General features: G+C 48.9%; 6 protein-coding genes across 6 annotated transcripts; 4 read left to right on the forward strand and 2 right to left on the reverse strand.

Annotated features, from left to right (window-relative positions):
* Positions 1-101: 101 nt before the first annotated feature.
* On the forward strand, positions 102-935 carry EDB82DRAFT_257470 (uncharacterized protein). Its single transcript, XM_025728240.2, has 4 exons — positions 102-281; positions 337-439; positions 515-648; positions 702-935. The coding sequence occupies exons 1-4, from the start codon at positions 279-281 to the stop codon at positions 888-890; spliced, it is 429 nt and encodes a 142-aa protein (XP_025582627.1). The 5' UTR covers positions 102-278; the 3' UTR covers positions 891-935.
* EDB82DRAFT_257502 (cytosolic Fe-S cluster assembly factor NBP35) lies at positions 854-2,305 on the reverse strand. The gene is made up of 2 exons (XM_025728241.2): positions 2,183-2,305; positions 854-2,016 (listed from the first exon to the last, which is right to left on the reverse strand). The coding sequence occupies exon 2, from the start codon at positions 2,007-2,009 to the stop codon at positions 981-983; it is 1,029 nt and encodes a 342-aa protein (XP_025582628.1). The 5' UTR covers positions 2,010-2,016; positions 2,183-2,305; the 3' UTR covers positions 854-980.
* A 50-nt stretch (positions 2,306-2,355) lies between these two features.
* On the forward strand, positions 2,356-3,921 carry EDB82DRAFT_547173 (deoxyhypusine hydrolase; the record flags this gene model as incomplete). The annotated part of the gene is made up of 3 exons (XM_025728242.2): positions 2,356-2,360; positions 2,919-3,356; positions 3,405-3,921. 3 exons carry the CDS (start codon positions 2,356-2,358, stop codon positions 3,919-3,921), a joined length of 960 nt encoding a protein of 319 aa, XP_025582629.2.
* A 53-nt stretch (positions 3,922-3,974) lies between these two features.
* Positions 3,975-4,429, reverse strand: EDB82DRAFT_432973 (uncharacterized protein; the record flags this gene model as incomplete). The annotated part of the gene is made up of 2 exons (XM_025728243.1): positions 3,975-4,261; positions 4,315-4,429. 2 exons carry the CDS (start codon positions 4,427-4,429, stop codon positions 3,975-3,977), a joined length of 402 nt encoding a protein of 133 aa, XP_025582630.1.
* A 316-nt stretch (positions 4,430-4,745) lies between these two features.
* Positions 4,746-10,905, forward strand: EDB82DRAFT_257578 (sister chromatid cohesion C-terminus-domain-containing protein). The gene is made up of 3 exons (XM_025728245.2): positions 4,746-5,202; positions 5,251-5,434; positions 5,489-10,905. The coding sequence occupies exons 1-3, from the start codon at positions 5,040-5,042 to the stop codon at positions 10,716-10,718; spliced, it is 5,577 nt and encodes a 1,858-aa protein (XP_025582631.2). The 5' UTR covers positions 4,746-5,039; the 3' UTR covers positions 10,719-10,905.
* A 1,270-nt stretch (positions 10,906-12,175) lies between these two features.
* Positions 12,176-20,489, forward strand: EDB82DRAFT_433982 (uncharacterized protein; the record flags this gene model as incomplete). Its single annotated transcript, XM_025728247.2, has 5 exons — positions 12,176-13,080; positions 13,133-13,943; positions 14,399-14,441; positions 14,937-15,481; positions 15,531-20,489. Coding segments are annotated over 5 exons (7,263 nt in total), but the record flags the coding sequence as incomplete, so codon positions are not given.
* Positions 20,490-20,561: the final 72 nt, after the last annotated feature.

Raw genomic sequence — 20,561 nt, forward strand, 5'->3', positions numbered from 1 at the left:
GAGATAGCACGGTTAAGTCTGCAAGTCACTCTGTTCACCCAATGTTGTTTGAGTTGTCTAGACTGGATGGAGCTCAACGGAACTATAGATGACGTTTACTCGCTAAGTGATGGCGGGACAATGTGGGGGCTACCAACGGATACCCTTTGGCGGGGCTTTCACTTCACCAACTCCCGTGGATTGCCTGATGCTATAGCTACATTGTCCTCTATCACAGCTTTGATACAGCCGCAAAGAATCTCTCTTGTTGAAAGAGCTAATAAAAAAAATACTCAAAAATGGTACCTACACAGCCCTTTCATTATCCTGCATTTACCAGCTAACAAACATGCTCAGGCATCCGAATCGCGACTGTATACCTTCTCTGGGGAGTCAAAGGACCATCTCCGCAAGTTTCGCCTTACAACTTCCCGAGCCAAGGGACCTCAAGCTGTTATCTGTATGTACGTCTCTTCTTGATGCGACTTCACTGTTCACACTACATTGGGCTCCAACTGATCAACCCCTTCTCTAGACCTGATCGATAAGAACACCTACGAGATTCGACAAGACGAAGACAAGACTGTTTATACATCTCTTGAGGAGGTTGGCGATGATTTGCCAGACCATGCTCCCCGCTTTATCCTCCTGAGCTACCCCCTCACTATGGTACGTTCTGATCGATCTTCTGCCAAAGACGAGTAATACTAACAACCATGTAGGGTGACGGACGGCTATCTGTACCATATGTACTCCTCTTCTACCTCCCTGTTACATGCAACGCCGAGATTAGAATGCTTTATGCCGGTGCTAAGGAGTTGATGCGCAACACCGCCGAGGTTGGACGAATTATCGATATTGAGACGGCAGAAGACCTGGAGGAGATTCCTGACAAGCTCAAGTCGGAATAGGCAAACGAAACACATGAGGAGAGAAATACGGTGGAGCAGCAAAAACCATATATCATGACATACATAAAAGCGTAAGGTTGATAAGTCTGTCTACTCGTCTGGCAGCACATCTTGGGAATCTAATCCCAATTGCATCGCAACGTTCTTTACTACTCCTTGAAATGCGAGGCATGCCGGGCTATCCGGGAATGAGTCAAAATAACTCTCTCCGTAATCACACGCCATCCTGATTCTGGGGTCCAGGGGTACTGATCCCAAAAAAGGAATGTCCATCTCCTCGGCCAAGGCACGCCCACCTCCTGTACTAGCCTTGAAGATCTGGCTCTCGTTTGAGCACTTGGGACAGACGAAGCCACTCATGTTCTCTGCAAGACCTAGCACCTTGATACCAGCCTTGCGGCAGAAATCGATTTCCTTGCGTACGTCTAGAAGTGAGACTTCCTGTGGTGTTGTGACCATGACAGCGCCATCGATTCCGCTCCCCTTCAAGAAGGAGTTCACGCTAAGATGTTCATCACTTGTACCCGGAGGTGTGTCGACAAGCAAGAAGTCAAGATCGCCCCATTCAACATCCTTGAGGAACTGTTTGATAAGGCCGTTCTTCTTGGGACCCCGCCAAATAACGGCGTCGTCTCGGTTCGGTAGTAGAAACTGAATGCTCATAACGGCAAGGTTATCCATAACCCAGATTGGCGACCACCCTGTACCGCTGACATGGACCGTCTCTCCCTCAACACCCATCATCTTGGGGATACTGGGTCCGCAGATATCGGTATCCATGATACCTACATTGCTGTCCGGATTTGTCGCAAAGGCATGGGCTAATAGTGAGGTAAATGTGCTCTTGCCCACGCCACCCTTTCCACTGAGCACCAGGATCTTGTGCTTGACATTCTCCAATCGTGCGGAGATAACTGGAATATCAGGGTCCGGGCCCTTGGGCGCCGAAGCACAAATGGCCTGGTTGGGACAACCGGCGCATGAGTCCGCTTTACCAGCCTGCTGTGAATCGGGACCGACGCAGTTCTGAGGTTCTGGCGCGACAAGTTGTGGCTTCTGCTTGATTGGGTTGGCGAAAACGTCGTCAACAGATTCTGGTGTTTCAAGAGATGGTGCCATAGCTATCCTGTTATGAAAATGTTATGATGTTGTGGTGATGTTTGGGTGATGATGAGTAGGATGTGGCGAGTTAGTAGCCGAAGCTTAATAATGCTTTGAGTAATTCGCAAATAGTGTGTTGTTGGACTGCTGGAAAGATAGATAAGACGAGAAAGGGGCAAATGGCAACGCACGTTTCAAGGTCAAATTGCAGTCCAAGTATAAAATGTGTCCAGAGACGAAGTTGAAGCAAAGTTGGGTTAGTAGGCAGGTTGTTGATAAAGATAGATTGGTTGCCTAGGGTAAGCGTTGATTCGTTGCTTAGCAAGCGCCGGATGATGGACAGACGGTTAAGGTGCCGCCGCGAATGGAGTGACAGATCCCGTTTTTGTTCTATAAAGGAATTGTAAGGACTTTATGGTTTCATACTTGATTTTGTGTTTATTTGTTAGGTATTGAGAAATATACTGGTGATATTAAGTCCCGTCAGCAACATTTTACTTTCTTCTGACTCAAATTGTCTAAAACACAAAGTAGGACATGGATCATTGACCTCAAACGATGACCATGGCGTACTATGAAAATTAGAGGGAAAAGTTGATTGAGATTTTGCCATTATCTATTATAAATTTCATCATTATTCATTTCTAAATTTGCAGTTGTGAGTACTAGGTAGAGGAACAACAGAAGCTGCAAAGCCCGCCGGATATCGGACCGGTTGGGTGCCGCTTTACATGCAAAAAAACTGAGGGTGGCGGGGTATTATGCTTTCATTTGAGATAAGATAAGCTGGACCCCGCGAAGAATTTATTCTGAACTGACTTTCAGGCTCACTGCGATCATCACGAATTTCCCGAATCTGATATCCAAAATGTCTCCTTCTGCTGATACACCAGAAATATCAAATTCTGCCGACTCTACGGTTCTGAGCTTGAAGAAGTCACTCTGCTCCGAGGATTCACCTCTGCCCATCCGTTTCCGTGCCCTTTTCTCCTTGAAGCACGTTGCGACTACTGCCGATGACGATGCTACGAGGGTCGCTGCCATTGAGGCCATCGCCGCTGGCTTCGCTTCGCCCTCGGCTTTGTTGAAGCACGAACTCGCATACTGTCTGGGTCAAACTGGCAACACTGCCGCCGTTAAGCCTCTGCGACAGGTTCTATCCGATCTCAAGGAGGACCCCATGTGCCGTCACGAAGCCGCTGAAGCCCTCGGCGCCCTAGGCTGGGCAGACAACCTAGATATTCTCCGCGAATACCGTGATCGCAAGGAGGAGGATATTAGTATTGTTGAGACATGCGAGATCGCCATTGAGCGTATCGAGTGGGAGAACTCGGCAGAGCGACAAAAAGAGAAGCTACGCCCTAGGTTGGTAAATCATATGTTGGGTTGCCCCTAATTAACATTGTGGTATAGTGACTTTGCCTCTATCGATCCCGCGCCCCCAATGCCCGAATCTGACAAGGAAGCCGAGGTTGAAGACCTTGGCCGAAAGCTCATGGATACAAGCGTACCTCTCTTCCTCCGTTACCGCGCCATGTTCGCGCTTCGAGATCTCGCCTCTCCTCCTGATCTGCCAACTGCCACTCCTGCGGTCCTCGCCCTCGCAAAGGGACTAGCCGATTCGTCCGCCCTGTTCCGTCATGAAATTGCTTTTGTTTTCGGCCAGCTGTCGCACCCTGCGTCCATTCCTGCTCTTACTGAGGCTTTGAGTAACATCAACGAGGCCAGCATGGTTCGTCACGAGGCGGCCGAAGCACTTGGAAGCTTGGGTGAGAAAGATGGTGTTCAAGATACCCTGAGGAAGTTCCTACATGACAAGGAAAAGGTTGTCCGAGAGAGTTGTATTGTTGCACTCGATATGGCCGAGTACGAGACGGGCGGGGAGGCTGAGTATGCTTTGATTCCCGAGTCTGCACGAGCTGCTGCATGATTTATGAATGCGCTCGCTTTGCCGAGTATTGCGTCTAGTTGTTTTCATTCCATCTAAAAGTCAAATGTTAAGATTATATCAATAGAAGGATTCCGGGTTTCATACGAGTTACCGCATTCGCAGCTGTAGATGACCGTTGAGCCTTCGTCTGCACTGCGCAGTTGAACAGTAGTATACTTGACCTCCTCGCGACCACACTTGGGACATGTCTCGTGTGCGGTGCTCTCGGTTTGCAAACTGTGCTTCTCGACGGATTGGACGCTTGACTGCAGCTTCTGTCTTAAAAAGGAAGGGAAATCGGAGGGCTTCGTTTGCGTGATGGTGACTTTAGACCCGGTATCTATGCAGCGGATTAAAAACTGTCGCTATCCGCAGTTCTAAATCCAAACAAACCTCGATTTTCAGCGCCGCAGCATTCGCAGCGCAAAACATTTCGTTGCGTACCCTTGGTAGCAGGCAAAAGGTTACCGCAGTCAGTACAAAAGACAAGAGTTCCAATGGCAGCCATTGTATGCAAATGCAGTATAGTCTAAGTTTGGAGGAGTTGAAGAGGGTATATGAGGCCGATGCACAAGGTGATGAAATAAATTTGAAGACAAAAATTTGGCCTGTTCATCATAGGCTCAAAAAACAAAGTTTCAACACTGGCAGTAGGCAAGGGTCTTCCTGCCGGAAAAAACAGCGAGGCCAGAGTGGGGCATGTGGAACAAACGCTGACTGGCATTGTGCCTGGCGCACAGACCACCAAATGCGCCAATCGAACACTCAAAGGAAGGAGCAAGCTCACGAGGCTGACCATCCGTGTTGGTCTTTCAAAGCTTTGCGGTAGGTAGGTTTCGACCTCGCCGTTCACATTCATTTACCTTTTTCTTCTTTACTTACTCAAAGTCAGCAAACGATGCTTGCTTAGCCGTAATTGACTCGCAAATTCCCCTCTCTTTGACTTCGAACGAAATTCTATTCGCATATATCTGACGAGAGCGACACGCCTGTAGCGTGTCTATTGATATTCGCAGGAGCACTTCACAACTAATTTACGGTCTTCCGATGCGCCATCGCCCGTTCGTTTCTTCCTCCTGAACCACGCCCTGTGATGGCTCGCCTTCCCACTTAGCATAATGAACAATATGCATCCCGATAAACATGGGGGTCCCTCAAACGGGCTGTTTGCTCAGACGGGAACTGACAATAATAATCCTGTCACTATCCGCTCTCGCCCGTTCACGCTGCAGCAATCTTTGCCCTTCTCACCGCAGACCTCGACGGTTCCTTTCATTCCTGGTTAGTTACCATGGCTTTGCGACATGTATTATCGCTGACTTTTATCAGATATCATCCCCGACCCCGTCCTAGGTTCCGGTTGTCCTGCACTTCCTCTGAACGATTTGTTCCAAGCACACGAATTCAACAGCTTGAACAAAGAAGCCGCCGCTTACCCCCAGATGCCGCGCAACGTCAAGCAAGCCGTCGACCATGTCCTCCAGGACATAAAACCTAGCCAGCGAACGCATTAGTACGATATTGATTCTTACGTATTGGCATTGACAACATTCTGACCAACTAATAGCAAGTTTACCCCCATCTCGAGAACTGTCGCATCTCCGTCATCTGGAAAGAGCCTAATGGAAGGCTTGTCGCCGGTCACAAGAAGCGTTTTCGATAAAGTAGGAAGCTACTTCAAGACGACAAAGCCCGGTGCTCCTGAGGCGAAGCAACTGAACGGTCAAGCTGGAGGCCACTCCACCCCTAAACAACGCTCGTCCTCAATCAATTCTCCGAACCCTCCGCAGCCGCATACCCTACCAGCACAGAATCCCCAGGCATACAAGTCAAACTCGGTCAGGATCGAAGTTGTTGTACCGTCCAAGAGGCAATTTGACCCATCCTCTTATGCTGATGTGGACTCTTCAGTTGCCGCCGCGCAACAAGTGCAGCAACACACCCAGCCATTATCCCAGCATCCAACGCCTATTGTCCAGTCTGCTGAGCAAAGCCACATGGAGATGAACCAGAATGGCACGTTTCGAATCGAACTTCCCCGTGCGAATATCAATCGTGAAGAATATATCGAAGTCAGAGAGAGGTCTGAGGATTTACATCATTTCTCGGTTCGAAAGCAGAGTCGGCAAGGGTACTCCGATAGCCAAGATCTTATTGGAGAGAGCCTCGACCAACGCCAAAGGAGTGAGGCAGCTCTCCATGCACTTGAGAAGCTCATGCATACAGTCTTTAGCTCGGTAGGACGAGCGTTAGGCGATGAGCAGGGGTATGAAGAAGTCGTTTCCATGACACCAGATCAAGAGGTTGCTATGACCGCCTCTTCGCAACAGAAGATGTATGGCGCGATTCAAAAGGCGATTACTCTGAAATGTTTTGACCAAGTCCCTGTAGAGCACTTGGTTCAGATAATCAAGCTGGGCGATGCAAGCTTAAAACAGGTTGAAAATTTGGAGCTCCGAGTTGACGAGACTTGGAATGAGGAGGCAGTCGACGGATGGGTTCAGCAGCTTTCCGAGGTGGAGACGATGTTAAAGTCGGCTCGTACATGTCTTCGTATCCTCTCAGGTGGCCGAGAGGACAAACAGCTCTACTCCGAAACCATCATCCAGAGGAGCGTAGACATTTTCAGAAAAGTCGCAGAGGACATCGTCATGCCTCTTGTAGAACTTCGGCCCTCCGGACCCGCCTCAGGCATTTTCAAGGCTCTTTCAAAAAGCAAGAAACCTATCACGTCAGTGTTTCTTTGCTGTCAGAAGTTGTTTACGTTGCTGGCAGAGCTTGTTACCAAGATCGAGCTATCAGAGACTGTGACTAACTCACTCGAATACACCGCATCTCGACTCATCTTTATGGAAAATGCGTATTTCGAAAAGGATTCTGTAATCGGAGTTCAAAAGTTCGATGGGCTCCGTTCTGTTGCGATGGACATGCTGTCTCAAATATTCTTAATCAAGCCTGAGCAGCGCCAAGGCATTATTGATGAAATCCTCACTTCACTCGAAAAGTTGCCTGTTGGCAAGCAAAGTGCTCGCCAATTCAAACTTTCTGAGGGGGGAAGTATCCAGCCTGTTTCTGCTCTGATCATGAGATTGATTCAAGCCAGCTCCGGGCGAGTGGACGACAACAAGAGCCGTGATCGTCACAAGCTGCTGCGAAACATCGACGGCGAACAGGCTGGTTCGGACGATGACGACAGTGTGCCTTCGGGCGTTAAACAGTTTGTTTCCTCCATTAAGAGTGAGGTCCAAGGCGCCAAACAACATAGTGTTGCTGTTAGGGATCTCGAAATTTCCGTCGCCCCCCTCACCGACGCGGCGCAGCGCAATGCATCATATGTGATTAGTTTCATTGTCAAGCGTGCCATTGGTTCCACGAAATCTGGCGATACTCCTTATCGAAATTTGCTTGATCTATTCGTCGAGGATTTTACGACTTGCCTCGACTCACCAGATTGGCCGTCTGCCGAGCTTCTCCTTCGTCTGTTAATGGTAATGATGGTGCAGCTTTTCGAAGCCCCCAAGACTGCTGCTCCAGCGAAGAATATGGCCCTTGAGCTGCTGGGTGGCTTGAGTGCTGCCATCTCGCGTCTACGCTCACATGTTCAAAGACTTACGAGCTCGTCGGAAGGCAATGAAGCTGATGATCTGTCACAATACCTCGCTGACCTGGCCAGCCAAGCACTGGATCACAAGGCCCGCGTGGAACAGCTTGTAGCTTGGGCTGGACCTTATAGAGTCGTCTTGGAACATGTGCAAAACAGAAGTAACGAAGACCCCCACTTGTCAAGTGCGATCTCGTTTCTGGTTGCGGGTTGGGCTTCTCAGGTACACACTGGCTACGATTCTTATAACGACGAAGATGAGGAGCGAGACGAGGAATTGGGCCGTATGGCTTATCGTTTGAGGATGATGGTTGAAGACCGCAGGTGGCTTGTCAACGAGTACACCTTCAAAAGTGTCTCGCCGAACCAGGCCAAACTCTCCTACTCGATCATTTTATTGCGTTCACCTCTATGCGAAGCTTTCAGCAAGATCCTGAATATTCTACTTGGCTCTATGGCCAGTGACCAAGCCACAGTCAGGAGCAGGAGTCTCAAGAGTGTCAACCAGGTTTTGGAGACAGATCCCTCGATTTTGGATGGCGACTCGACTGTCATTGACCTGATTTTGGACTGCGCAGCCGATCCCTCTATACAAGTGCGAGACTCTGCCCTCGGTCTTTTGGGCAACTGCATGACGATGCGTCCTCATCTCGAGTCCTCCTTAACACCAATGATTGTCAATCGATTCCAGGACAATGGTCTTGGTGTAAGGAAGCGTGCAATGAAACTCACTCGCGATATTTATCTCCGCAACACCGACAACGAATTGCGCATCATGATAGCGAACGGGCTGTTGCGCCGAGTGCAGGATCCCGACGATACCGTTCGCGATCTAGCCCGCCAGATGATTGAGGAGGTTTGGTTTGCACCATTTTACCAAGACGAGGGTACCGCTGTGTATCAGACATCACTGAACGCACACGTGTCGCTGGTTATCCATACTGTTAAATCTGGAACGGTCACTGAAATGCTCGACAAGGTGTTCCGATCCATTCTCAAGCCGAAAGACAAATCCTTGAGTGGACCCTTTACAGTCTGCACTAAGCTCGTCGCCAACATGTTTGGATTGATCGACAACCTTGACTCTCAAGACCCAGATGTTCCGTCTGGACGCGATGCGCTGCAGGTGCTTACAATCTTTGCGAACGCGGAGCCCAAACTATTCAACTTTGAACAAATTCGGCTTCTACTACCGCATTTGGCAAACTTCTCAAAGCCCGAGGAACTGGCTGCTTTTCGACATGTGACCATTGTCTATCGTCGGGTTTTGCCCACCTTGACCAGTGTTCATACAGAGTTTCTGTCAGGAGTGCGCGTGTACTTACTGAAAGCGCTTTCCAAGATCAGTCAGCGAACCCCCCTCGATGATTTGGTAGCTTGTACTCAGGTGGTATGTGGACTGCTCAACGTCTACACTCCACTAATTCGTGGCCTGCTATCCAGTTTGTCGAGAATCGAAGAGATACAGACAAAACCTATTGACAAAACGTCGATTACATTGACCTATGGATACAGTCTGCTGATCGGTATGATTGCAAAGCATTGCAAATTAGATGAGTGGACAAATACCTTTAGAGCACAATTTCCTAAATGGAAGGGAGACTCAGTACCTTTATTGGCCATTGAGAAACTGGTGCCCCTTGCGGCACCTTCCAAGCCGCTCGAGATCCGCAAGTCAGCACTCGATGCTCTTGGATTGATTTGCCAAGCTTGGCCACGCAATTATGTGGTTCCTAAACTATACACACTCTTTGACCAAGTTTTTAAAGAGCAGACACCTGGTCTCGAGATGTTGATATTGAGGTCATTCCGGGAGTTCCTGCTTACTGAAGAAAAACGGTCTGAGATAGGAGCGGAAGCACCAGCTACCGGCAAGAAGCGAGAGCTGACAGTCATGGGTGGGACTAGCTTTGATGATGTCGCCAGTGCTACCTCTCAGAGATTTTTGAAGTATATTTCCCGCATTGCACTTTCAGGTCAAGGTGACCATGCTTTACTCGCTACAGAGGTTCTAGGCAGCATCAACCGACAAGGCTTAACCCACCCCAAAGAGACCTGTGTCACCTTGATGACCCTTGAGACATCGACGAATCGACGAATTTCAGAATTGGCCTTCTCTGAGCATCGCTATCTACATGAGAAGCATGAGACTGTTCTTGAACGAGAATATGCCAAGGCAGTACAATCAGCTTTCGCCTACCAGCGGGATGTCGTGGAAGATACTCGCGGCGCGACGACAAACCCCTTCCAGTCCAAATTACACTTGTTGATGGAAGTACTCAAGATCAGCAAGATGAAGAATCGCCAGCGCTTCTTAGACAAGCTCTGCGGCCAGCTGGATTTCGACCTTGCTAAATTAGATACAGCTGAAGAGGTCCCGTCTCATATGTCCTTTGCACGTTTCGTTACTGAGAATCTAGCCTTCTTCGAGTACCAATCAGTCGGAGAATTGCAAACAACAGTTAATGCAATCGAAAAGATGGTGACCAGTACTGGTGCCCCGCTGGCACAGACTATTGAATCCGAAATTTTCAATGTCCGTGTTGATACACTGCAATCGTTGGCATCCGAGGTCCCGGCGCCAGTTCCTGAAATTTCGGCCGACCCAACTTCTGGAATATTACCCACTAAAGGCGACTCTAAGCCAGCGTTGGCGATGGCATCTGAAGTTGAGCCAGGCCGGCTTCGTCAACTCGCGACTGCGTCGATTATTCTACTGTCAATGTGGGAAACGCGAACACATCTGCGTCGACTGTATGGTATGGGCAACAGCAGGCATGATAGCAAAGCCAAGGCACTGGCCAAGGACTTGAACAAGACACCAGTCAAAGTCCAAGGTGTTCACGGCGACAAGGTCTGGGAAGAAATTGAGGCTCATATGGCCGGACTTCAGGACCAAGAACGGATGATCCAGAAATGCACCGCTCTCGTAGAGCTCCTCAATGTAGACAAGGAGTTCAAAGTTGCAGACGACGCCGATCAAATGAATATGGACCCCTCGACTCCAAGCGGCGACGAAGACGAAGACGGCGACACTACGCTTGATAGGGGACGCAAAAGGAAGGGAGTCCATACACCGGGCGGACGAAAGAAGCGGGCGAGGTCCGACTCACAGCCACGGAAAAGAGGACGACCCAAGAAGAACGCCTTGCCCGAGCCAGACATGGGCGCAGATCTTGATGAGAGCTGGATTTGAAAAGACGAAGAGGCGTAAGGTAATGGACACGGGGTGGTCATTTGTTGGACTGGAATTAAAACGAGCAATGCATAATTGGGACAGGCGTTTTTCACCCGCTAATGCGGACTCTAAGAGTGTTTGGCGGGAAGATGGCCTGGTCAGCAGGCGGCAACACATCGGCTTGGTCCCTGAAGGGAATTGCAAAGGGAGCCTTGAGATGATGCACGGCGTTTTTGGAGTTTTGAGATTTGATGATACCTGAGCTACCTACACTTGTGGCTCACCTTAATGTCAAGGGAGTAAGTAGTACATAAGTAAAGTGCATCACACCTTTTTAGCTAAGACATGAGTATCGACTTCTTGGTATCATTCAAATTTAAAGAGATGGTGACTATTTTATTGATCCCTTTGTTGCAATGAATGATTTGAAGAGCTTGACTTGTGTATCTGTTTGTGAAACAGACAACAAAGGCAACAGCTGTGAATAAGACGGTAATAACTCTACCATGTGAGCGCCAAGAATCAAGGCAATTGGATAAAACAGCTGCATTAATGACATAAGTCAGATCGCCAAGACAAGGGTAAGATCGCTCGGCATGTTTTAGCCGGCTTGGCACAGTCTAACCCTTGCGACCATCAAGGACCAACCCTTATCTGAATGATGACGACCCGCAACATCAAGTTCCAAGTCATTTTATTAGCTTGGAATAATGCCTACCAATGACCTGTTGCTAACTGCATCATCCTGATTCATGGATACTGTTCCAACGGCCTGAAAGGACTGTGAAAGCTTGATGTGCTGTGCTGACCATGACACTGACCATGACACTGACCATGACAATAGTGGAACAATGAGCGAAGAATGTCGGACTAGATTCAAGCTTTGAATCAAGCTTACTGGAAGAGGAGGAGGCCTCTAGAGTCCCATGCCTTGCGCAGTTGTTGGATTATTGCCGTTTCAAGGTAGCGGGCGGTAAGATAGTGGTAGCGTTGCATCTGATTTTGGGTCTACTTTGACGTGTCGCTCTTAATAAAAACCAGCCAGTGACACACAAGTAGTAGGACAGCCAGCACATGTAGCATAACAGGGAGAAACAGGTCTCTTTTCAGGGAAATGAATTGTTGTTAAAAGGGGAAACAAGAAAAACGGGTGACCTCACCGTCGACTTTCAAGCTAAAGGGAATCAACAAAACGGTGTCCACCACCAACCCTTCCGCTTCTCGAATTCTTGGCAGTTCTTCCTTTTTTCTCCCGTTTTTTTACTTTGCACTGCCGTAGTGACACGCAACATCCGCTGACCCACGCACCTCGAACTTGGACCCCAGTTCTTGGCGATGTCTTCCTGTAAGGTCCCCTTTCTTGACTTTTCACATCTATCCTGCCTTCAACAGCCGTCCCCCCCCATTCTCACGCATAGCCTTTGTTATTTTAATCGCCATTGTTGTTGTTTTTGCTTACTCACATCACGATAGTCAACCACTTCAACATTAAGCGCCAAGCGCACACCCTCAGTCGTACCAGTACCGACCAATCTTGGAACCCATTTCGCCACGTCGCTTGGAACCGCCGAGCGCGCACTTTCTCCGAAGCCGGTTTAGAAGGACAACAAGGCACCAGAGACCAAACAATTGGAGAAGATTTGACTCACGCTGCCACTGAGCCTGGGCGAAGCGGACCAGCCAGAGAGTGGTCAACTGCAGAGACAATGATGGATGCGAGACGAAGTAAAGAAGAGGGATACGATCGGGAGAAAATGGCTGGAGGGGGCTCACCCATCGACGGAAGCGACGATGTTCCTATATCACAGCGCTCACTCGTCGGCGATGAAAGCCAACTGCGAAATCGAAGACGTGAAGACGTCCCAGCCGCCACAGACCAGAACGTTGACCTAGAAAAGAGGAAACTTGACAGACGACAGTCATCGAAAATGTTCCGCCATGTTGAGCCAAAGGAACCCTTCACCGTCCGAAACCAACTTGAGAGGACCTTTCTCAACTCATACATCAACATTCTTCTCATCGCCGCCCCTGTCGGTATTGCTCTTAATTATATCCATAGCGTGAACCGAATCGCCGTATTCGTGGTCAACTTCATCGCAATTATCCCACTCGCCGCCATTCTGAGTTTCGCCACAGAAGAAATCGCCCTACGGACCGGTGAAGTTCTGGGAGGTCTAATCAATGCTACTTTCGGAAACGCCGTTGAGCTCATCGTGGCTATTTTGGCTTTGGTAGATGGAAAGGTTATTATTGTTCAAACCTCTTTGGTTGGATCAATTCTGAGTAATCTTCTTCTGGTGCTTGGTTTCTGTTTCTTCTTTGGTGGCCTACGACGTGAAGCTCAATATTTCAACGAAACGGTGGCCCAGACCGCGGCCAGGTAAGTTATCGAAATCTGGCTCAGTCAATATTTCGCTAACAAGATGTTATAGCATGCTCGCCTTGGCAGTCGCTTCTGTCATCGTACCGACAGTTTTCGACCAAGCTAGAGACACACCGGCCGCTAACGTTGCCCGACTCTCAAGAGGCACAGCCGTAATCCTTCTCATTGTATACGCGGCCTATCTGCTGTTCCAGCTCAAGACCCACTCAAGCACCTTCCGACAAGAAAGCCAGAAGGTTGCCGCGAAACCTTGGTCGCGTGGAAGTGGCGGCAATATCCGTCAAGGTATTATGTTTCCAGGCGCTCTTATCGGTGGCGGTATGACTGCCCGCGAGGAGAATGAACGCCTCTCCGAGATGATCATGAACCCTCACCGACTACCAAAGTCTGAGGAAGACGAAGACGACGAGGAGGAACCCCAGCTGCACGTCTGGGTGGCAGTTGCTACACTGACAATCGCCACTGTTTTGATTGCCCTGTGTGCTGAGTTTATGGTTGACTCCATCGACGCCGTTACGAAAACAGGAGGCGTATCGGAGGAGTTCGTCGGATTGATCCTGTTGCCAATTGTAGGCAATGCAGCTGAGCACGCGACCGCCGTGACTGTCGCAATCAAGGACAAGATGGACTTGGCTATTGGAGTTGCAGTTGGAAGCTCTATGCAAGTTGCCCTCTTCTTGATCCCCCTGTTGGTCATTATCGGCTGGGGAATGGGCAACGACGATATGAACTTGAGCTTCGACTTGTTCCAGGTCGCGACTATGTTTGTAGCTGTCTTGCTGGTCAACTACCTGATCGCAGATGGCAAGAGCCATTGGCTGGAGGGTTGGCTTCTCATCTGTCTTTATTCCATCATTGCTGTATGCTCTTGGTGTAAGTAAAACTCACCGGCCTCTTTTAACTCTCACTGACCACAGAACAGGGTACCCAACTCATTCAGATGAGTAAAATTGATGTCCCCAAGGACTACACTTTCATCGATTTCCCGTAACCGCAACCTTATTACAAGGCATTTCTTCTTGATGTTTATATTATCGGTCCACCATACGGCTTCCCGCATTTGCCTCTAATGATTTCACATTGATCCTACTTGTACAAAGTCTATTTAAAATTTGAAAAATTATTGGAAGTTTTTCCACTATAATCGTTAAGGCAGCGGTGACTACCTATATCAGCGCAAAGCGACGGGCGTTGGAGGCAAGGTCGATTCTTAGTTAGAAACTCCCAATAAATGCGAGATTAACAAGGTTTCCCTGAAAATTCCTTCATGTTGTGCGATAATAGCGATCTACAATAGCGTGGTGAAGGATAATAGAACCAGGTCCCACATGATCTACCTGGGTCCTATAATGTCGACCGTAGGTTTATACAAAGAATTGCTCTTATGTATCAACCGCGATTTACACTAGCTAGTGGATAGTAGAAAAATTGGCCTCTTAAGTCTTAGGGTACAAAAATAAATAGTCTAAGAACTATAGTCTAAGGAGCATAAAATGACCTACTAATTTCGTCTCTTATGCTTCTATAGGTCAATATTTCTGATACCCTGAGGGCTAAGCAATCCAAGTTACTATGCACCTCTCTGAGCCAGCTATAGCATTAGACAGACAGCCAATCATATTACACAGTCATGCTTGCTTGACAGCGAACCTCCATGAAAGGAAGGCGGTGAAAGGGTTCTGCCGCGACCGCCAACCTCACGTTCCAGTGCTCATGCTACTGACCATGTCCGCTTGCGACAAGCGATTCTCCATCAACAACCTCGCGATCGACTTAGTCAATCGGATCAATCCACTCAGAGCAATATGCAAGCTACAGGATCATATCGCGCTCTGTCGAATCTTCCTCTATAGCGAGCGAGCGACAGCCCGATCCCATGTCACGAAATGGTACCACCAGGAACCCGGTCCCGCGCATGGGACCGCCGCACTGGCGACAGTATAGCAAGTCGAGCTTAGATCGCTCCCATGCTGAGGTTCCTGTTTCCCCTGCGAGCGTATCGACCCATTCCACTATCAAAGATGAGAAGCGAACAAGAATAGAACGCAGATGTACTGTGACGGTCAACGAAGGCTACGCCCGGGATGAGGTCCTGCTCAATTTCGATGTAGTAGGCGCTGATGTGAAGCCTGGAATGTTGATGTGTATCTCGACTGTGAGGGACGACCTGCGAAAGATTTCGGCTGGACACGGTGCCAGTAGCAAGCAGAATCAAGATGTTTCGAAGGGAACGTCAGGCACTCAAAATGGGGATGGCGCGGGCTTCAAGTATTTCTTTGTTGCCAAAGATATGCCTCAAGAGACCAAGTTACGGAACCCTGACGTCGAGGTTTATGTCTTAAAGCATATTGCTGATGCGTTTGGGATGAAGAAAGGTTCCCAGGTTCTTTTGACAATGGTGAGAGATCCCTTTCAACATGAAATGCGTGATGCTAATTTCAACCAAGGTTGATGCAAAGAACCCCGCCACCGAAGCTTCTCACGTGGAACTGTCTTTCAAAGACCAATACCTGTCTAGATCAGACATTTGGAGAATGACTGTTGGAGAGCTCACGGGAAGAACCGTTTACAAAGGCCAATCGGTCTTGTTTATGGGCACCATCAAGGCGCAAGTCACTGCAATTTATGTCGATAGTCACAAGACACACTCTGCCTTCTTCACCCGCGACACTCGGCCCATATTCCGGAGTGAATCAGCAAGATACGTCCTCTTCATCCAGATGGCTAAAGAAATGTGGGAATTCGATGCAGAAAGCTCTGGCGAAATCATGTTCAACAAAGTCGTCAATGGGTTTCTTCCTGCGTTGTTCAAGAGATGGGCTATGCTTAAGGCCAAACACTTGGTCAGTATCGTGCTCTTTGCGCGTGTAGAATATGATACCGGTTTGACAGCTGAATTCGACGGCCTCTCCGGTGACTTTTACACTGGCATACAGCCATCTGGGCTACGCCGACCATACAAAGACTTTTACCGCGTCGTGGTCAGCGAGATGGGCAGTGGGGAGTGGACAAAGATCCTGCACCAGTTGAAGGTGGAATTCAACTTCTTCCGCCGGGATATCAGTTTGTATCACCACAAGCTCAACGCTCAGGCTGAGATCAACGGTCCGGACTCTATCCCCAAAGATACTCCCTCGTCTCGTGTCAAGGCTGAGTCAACTTATGCCATGTATGGCAACGTTCTAGAAGCTATAAATCTGGCTTCATCTCAGTTCGCCCATGACCATATTGATAGAGACCTCACCAGGACAGGAATTTCAATTGCAGTAATTAGCCCTGGCTCTGGTGTTTTCGAGGTGGACTACGAGACCCTACGGAGAACCACCGAAGCATTGGTGGGGAATGGCATTGGTATTGATCTAATATGCATGCCCAAAATGCCGCTGCATTCAGTGCCTCTATTCAAGTATCGTAACCCGCAGTATTCTGATGATCACGGCCATGCTCATCGGTCAAGCTTCTCGAGATCTTTTCACAGTCGTGATAGCACGCCGAACCACCCTACTCCAGTGATAGGGAGCTATCAATCACTTGGGGAATCATTCTCGCCTTCAAAAGGGATAAACCTTTCACGCCGTGCAGACCCCCTCATATCCATGGCAACAAGCGACCAATGGTGTTTTGCGCTTCCGCAATGGCTTCATGTCTCGTTCTGGACTGGGGCGTCTGATGAGGCTCTTTCGTATGAGGGTATTGCGTTGTCCGTGTCCAATAAAGTCATGCAAGACGATGAAGATGAGTTCAACATTCGATGCCGCATGTACGCGTTGCAGATGAGAAGTGTCCTGGAGACAAACGAGATAGAAACGACACCTTTACAAGTCGACACTCACTTCCCCGCCAACATCACTGAACCACCGGCATCGCAGAAATATCGTAATACTGGCATCAACGATACTGTCTACATTCCCAGTAGACGAGCACCAGAGGGTCTTTACGATCACACATACGGATTTCAAAGATTTGTTCCAGACAGATTGGCAAGGCCTGGTGAAAAATCATTGTGGAAGCAATTGCAAGAGTTCGATGACCACAGGGCTAAGATTTCTCATGGCCGCAGTCGGCACCACTCGTCAAGGTATGCCAAGGACCTGGATGAAATTACGAGAAGGCAGTTGGCGGAGGATTCTGGTCTTTATGGAACTTCTCTCCCTGAGAAAAGGGCCCCAATTCTTGGTGCTTCGGCAAGGAAATTGTCCATGAATATCACAGATGGCGACAAACCATCTCCAACCAGTCTCAAAAAGAGCGCCGAACCAGCGCCTAAGCCTCCCAAACAAGTAGCGAAACAACCCAAGTTGATGAGGCAGATCAGTCTTGGCCAGCGCGGATTTGGGATTGCTGCCCCCAAGGCCGTGGTTGCAGAGATCAAAGCTGAGACAGTCAACGCTTCTGGTGTCTCGACTGGCGAAGGGAAACAGCCATCAACGCCTCGCATCCGTCCAGAACTACGACCAAGCTCTCCACAGACAATCACTAGTCACCCATCTTCAGTTTCTATCCAGAAATACCGACTTGACGCCCCTGATACTATCGTTGAAGGGGTGCCGATGACTCCCAGTATTCCTATTCTCAAAAGAAACAATTCTGGCCTCGATGTGGCTGCAATGCAGTTGAGGAATGCATCTACCACGATTGGATCGTCATTTAATAATCGTCAGCAAAAGCGAGACGACGACCGCGACCTCAGATACTCGGAAGCTCTTCGTGCTGACGACGCACAGAAATTATATACAAACAAACTGCGTGCTGGTGCACTGAGTGATGCCGTTCAAGATCTACCTACGACTCTATCGCCCACTACTGCCATTACTCCATGGCTGACTCTTGTAAACCCCTCGAACCCAGAAAGTCTTGCAATCGACGACACTGTATTATATAGTCGATGGCAACATGTTTATCCTCAGATAACTCAAATGAAGGTTCAGAAGTGGAAAGCTCTTTGCTGTCCCGCATCTGTGCCCCTCACCACAGAGTACTTCCCTTCAAAGACACAGTTCGATACGGAGTACCATCGTCATCCGTATACTGTCGAGCAGGATGCAGATGACGACTTGGTAGAGACGCCAAAGTCGCGACAAGAATTCATTCAAGAGCTCATCAGCTTGCGTTTCACTCAGGGTTTCCAAGTTGTGGTAGGGCCATTAGTTGCTCGTGCGTTTGGGCAGAACTTGATCAAGATTGGCGACATCTTCTCAAGAGATACACCCCTGGAGGATGGCACTAGTATCTTCATGTCTGTTGGCAACAGCATTCATCAACTTTCATGCGTCAATGGTACGGAAGTTGAGGTAAACATCTTCATGCGAAAGCCCACAGATACTTCATTCACCTCCCAAGGTTTCTCGCCAATTTATAAACCTGCGATCCGGACATTGTTGGATGATACCTATGCGGCGCGCGAGATTGATCTCCTCACTCCTCGTACTGACCGCAACTGGAACATGATCGACTCTTATATTGCTGGGCATCATGATGAAATGTCAGACAGCCTCCGTTTCTGGCGTGCAAGATTTGTCCTTATACCTGTCTCACGAAAAGATGTCCCAATATCAAGGACACAGACTGGGGACCACGCCGAAGAAGTACGAATTGAAGGTATTAAGCGTCTTGCCCAATCTTGGCAAAAATATCGCTACATTCCTCCATCTGAGCGAAAGTATCATTCACTTGCTCAACAGAAGCGACGACGAGACCCCAATCCCCTTGATATCGTGTGGAAAACCGATGATCCCTCAGTTGTTATCGCCGCCGAAGTTGAGACACTTCCTCTCACAGAAGGGATGGAGGGTGCTAATCGAAAGGGACTGGTATCAGCTAAGGATCGTTTCAAGAAATCAAATCTGAACCTATCAACCCTGGCAGATGTCATGCAGCAACCGGTTGAGAATGGAGGTGTTAGGCTACAGAACCGCAGATGGCATCTTCGTCTTTACTCTGCCTGTTTCATCGGATCTGATATGGTGACATGGTTGCTTGACAACTTTGAAGATCTCGACACTCGAGAAGATGCCGAGGCACTGGGCAATGCCTTGATGGCGCATGACGAACTAAAATCTGCAAACCCTAAAGACAAGGGCCTATTTGTTCACGTTGATAAGCGCCACCAGTTCCGAGATGGTAACTACTACTATCAAATCGCCAGTGAGTTTGCCAAGCCTCATGTAGGATGGTTCAACACCCGACGGGCTACGGTGCCGCCAACGCCAAGCATCGAATCTTCGAATCGAGATTCACCTCGGACGTTAATGTCGACTCGCTCAGTTGAGGAAAGTGGTTCCCCTGCGTCAACCTCAACAACACCAACTATATTACTCCCCCATGGCGGAAAGCGGCCTAGAGTGGTGCTTAGCAAGGTCATAAAGTACGACGTTGACCACCGCAAGCGGTCGTACAGACCAGAGAGGATTGACTTGCATTACGACCGTCTTCACAACCCCGACAGCTGTTACCATATTCGTATCGACTGGATGAACGTGACGACGAAGTTGGTGGAAGACGCAGTTGAAAGCTGGGCCCGAGAAGCCAGTCAGTACGGCTTGCGACTTGTCGAGTTACCCATCAAAGAGGCATGCACAATTACTGAGACAAATCCTTTCAGAAGGCCATATCACATCAAGTTAGCAGCTCGTCCTCCGGATCAGAAGCCTGAGACGTACATTGACCCCAACTCACTGGGCCCGACAACATCTCCAAACAAGCACTTCTACCAAACGGCGATTCTTAAAAAGTTTGAATTTGTCCTCGATACAGAGGCGGCATCCAATTTCCCAAGCAATGCTGATGTGAGCTACTCATGGGGCAAGCCTGATTACAAGTACACCCAGTACATCCACCGCAGTGGTACTCTCCTGGCCGAGATTACGGATGAAGGTGATTTCTTGATTCTGGCAAACCGTTTGTACAGCAATCGACCCGCGGGCATGCGCTCAATCGATCCGCCACCTGCGATAGAACGCGGCGGTCGCATGGCATCGTATGGTCCCTACTCAACTTTTGGCATGACAGAATCAGCAACGCTATCTTCACCCCTCCTCAAACCAACGCATTATTATCACTCGCCAGCGCTGAAACCAGCTGACCAACAGTACAACAAACCTATACCCGCAACAACTCCTGATCCTGATTCTCTCAATGCCGAGATTGACGAGTTCTGTAAGAACAAGGCAGCGCTTGAGGAGTTTTACAGGGAAGCTTTAGAGAAGGGTCAAAAGGTTCAAGGTACGCCTGCAACAGCGCCGGCGTTGGAGGCAGTGCCTGAAGCTAGTATCCCGACACTTGGATTGCCGCCTGGTGTTCTGGGAGGGAATGACGGAGCGCCAACAAAGCGGCTCAATAGTCCCATGTCGTTCCTCCGAAGAAGCAGTGTGCAGTATGATGGCGGATCTAGTCTGACAGGGAGATGAGAAGGAGGGGTTTGTACATTATTTAGACTATGTTGTCACTGAATAGCGGTTCATGCCTTTCATGTGTGTTGT

The sequence above is a fragment of the Fusarium venenatum genome (assembly GCF_020744135.1).
Source record: "Fusarium venenatum strain MPI-CAGE-CH-0201 chromosome Unknown EDB82scaffold_3, whole genome shotgun sequence".
Lineage (NCBI taxonomy): Eukaryota > Fungi > Ascomycota > Sordariomycetes > Hypocreales > Nectriaceae > Fusarium > Fusarium venenatum.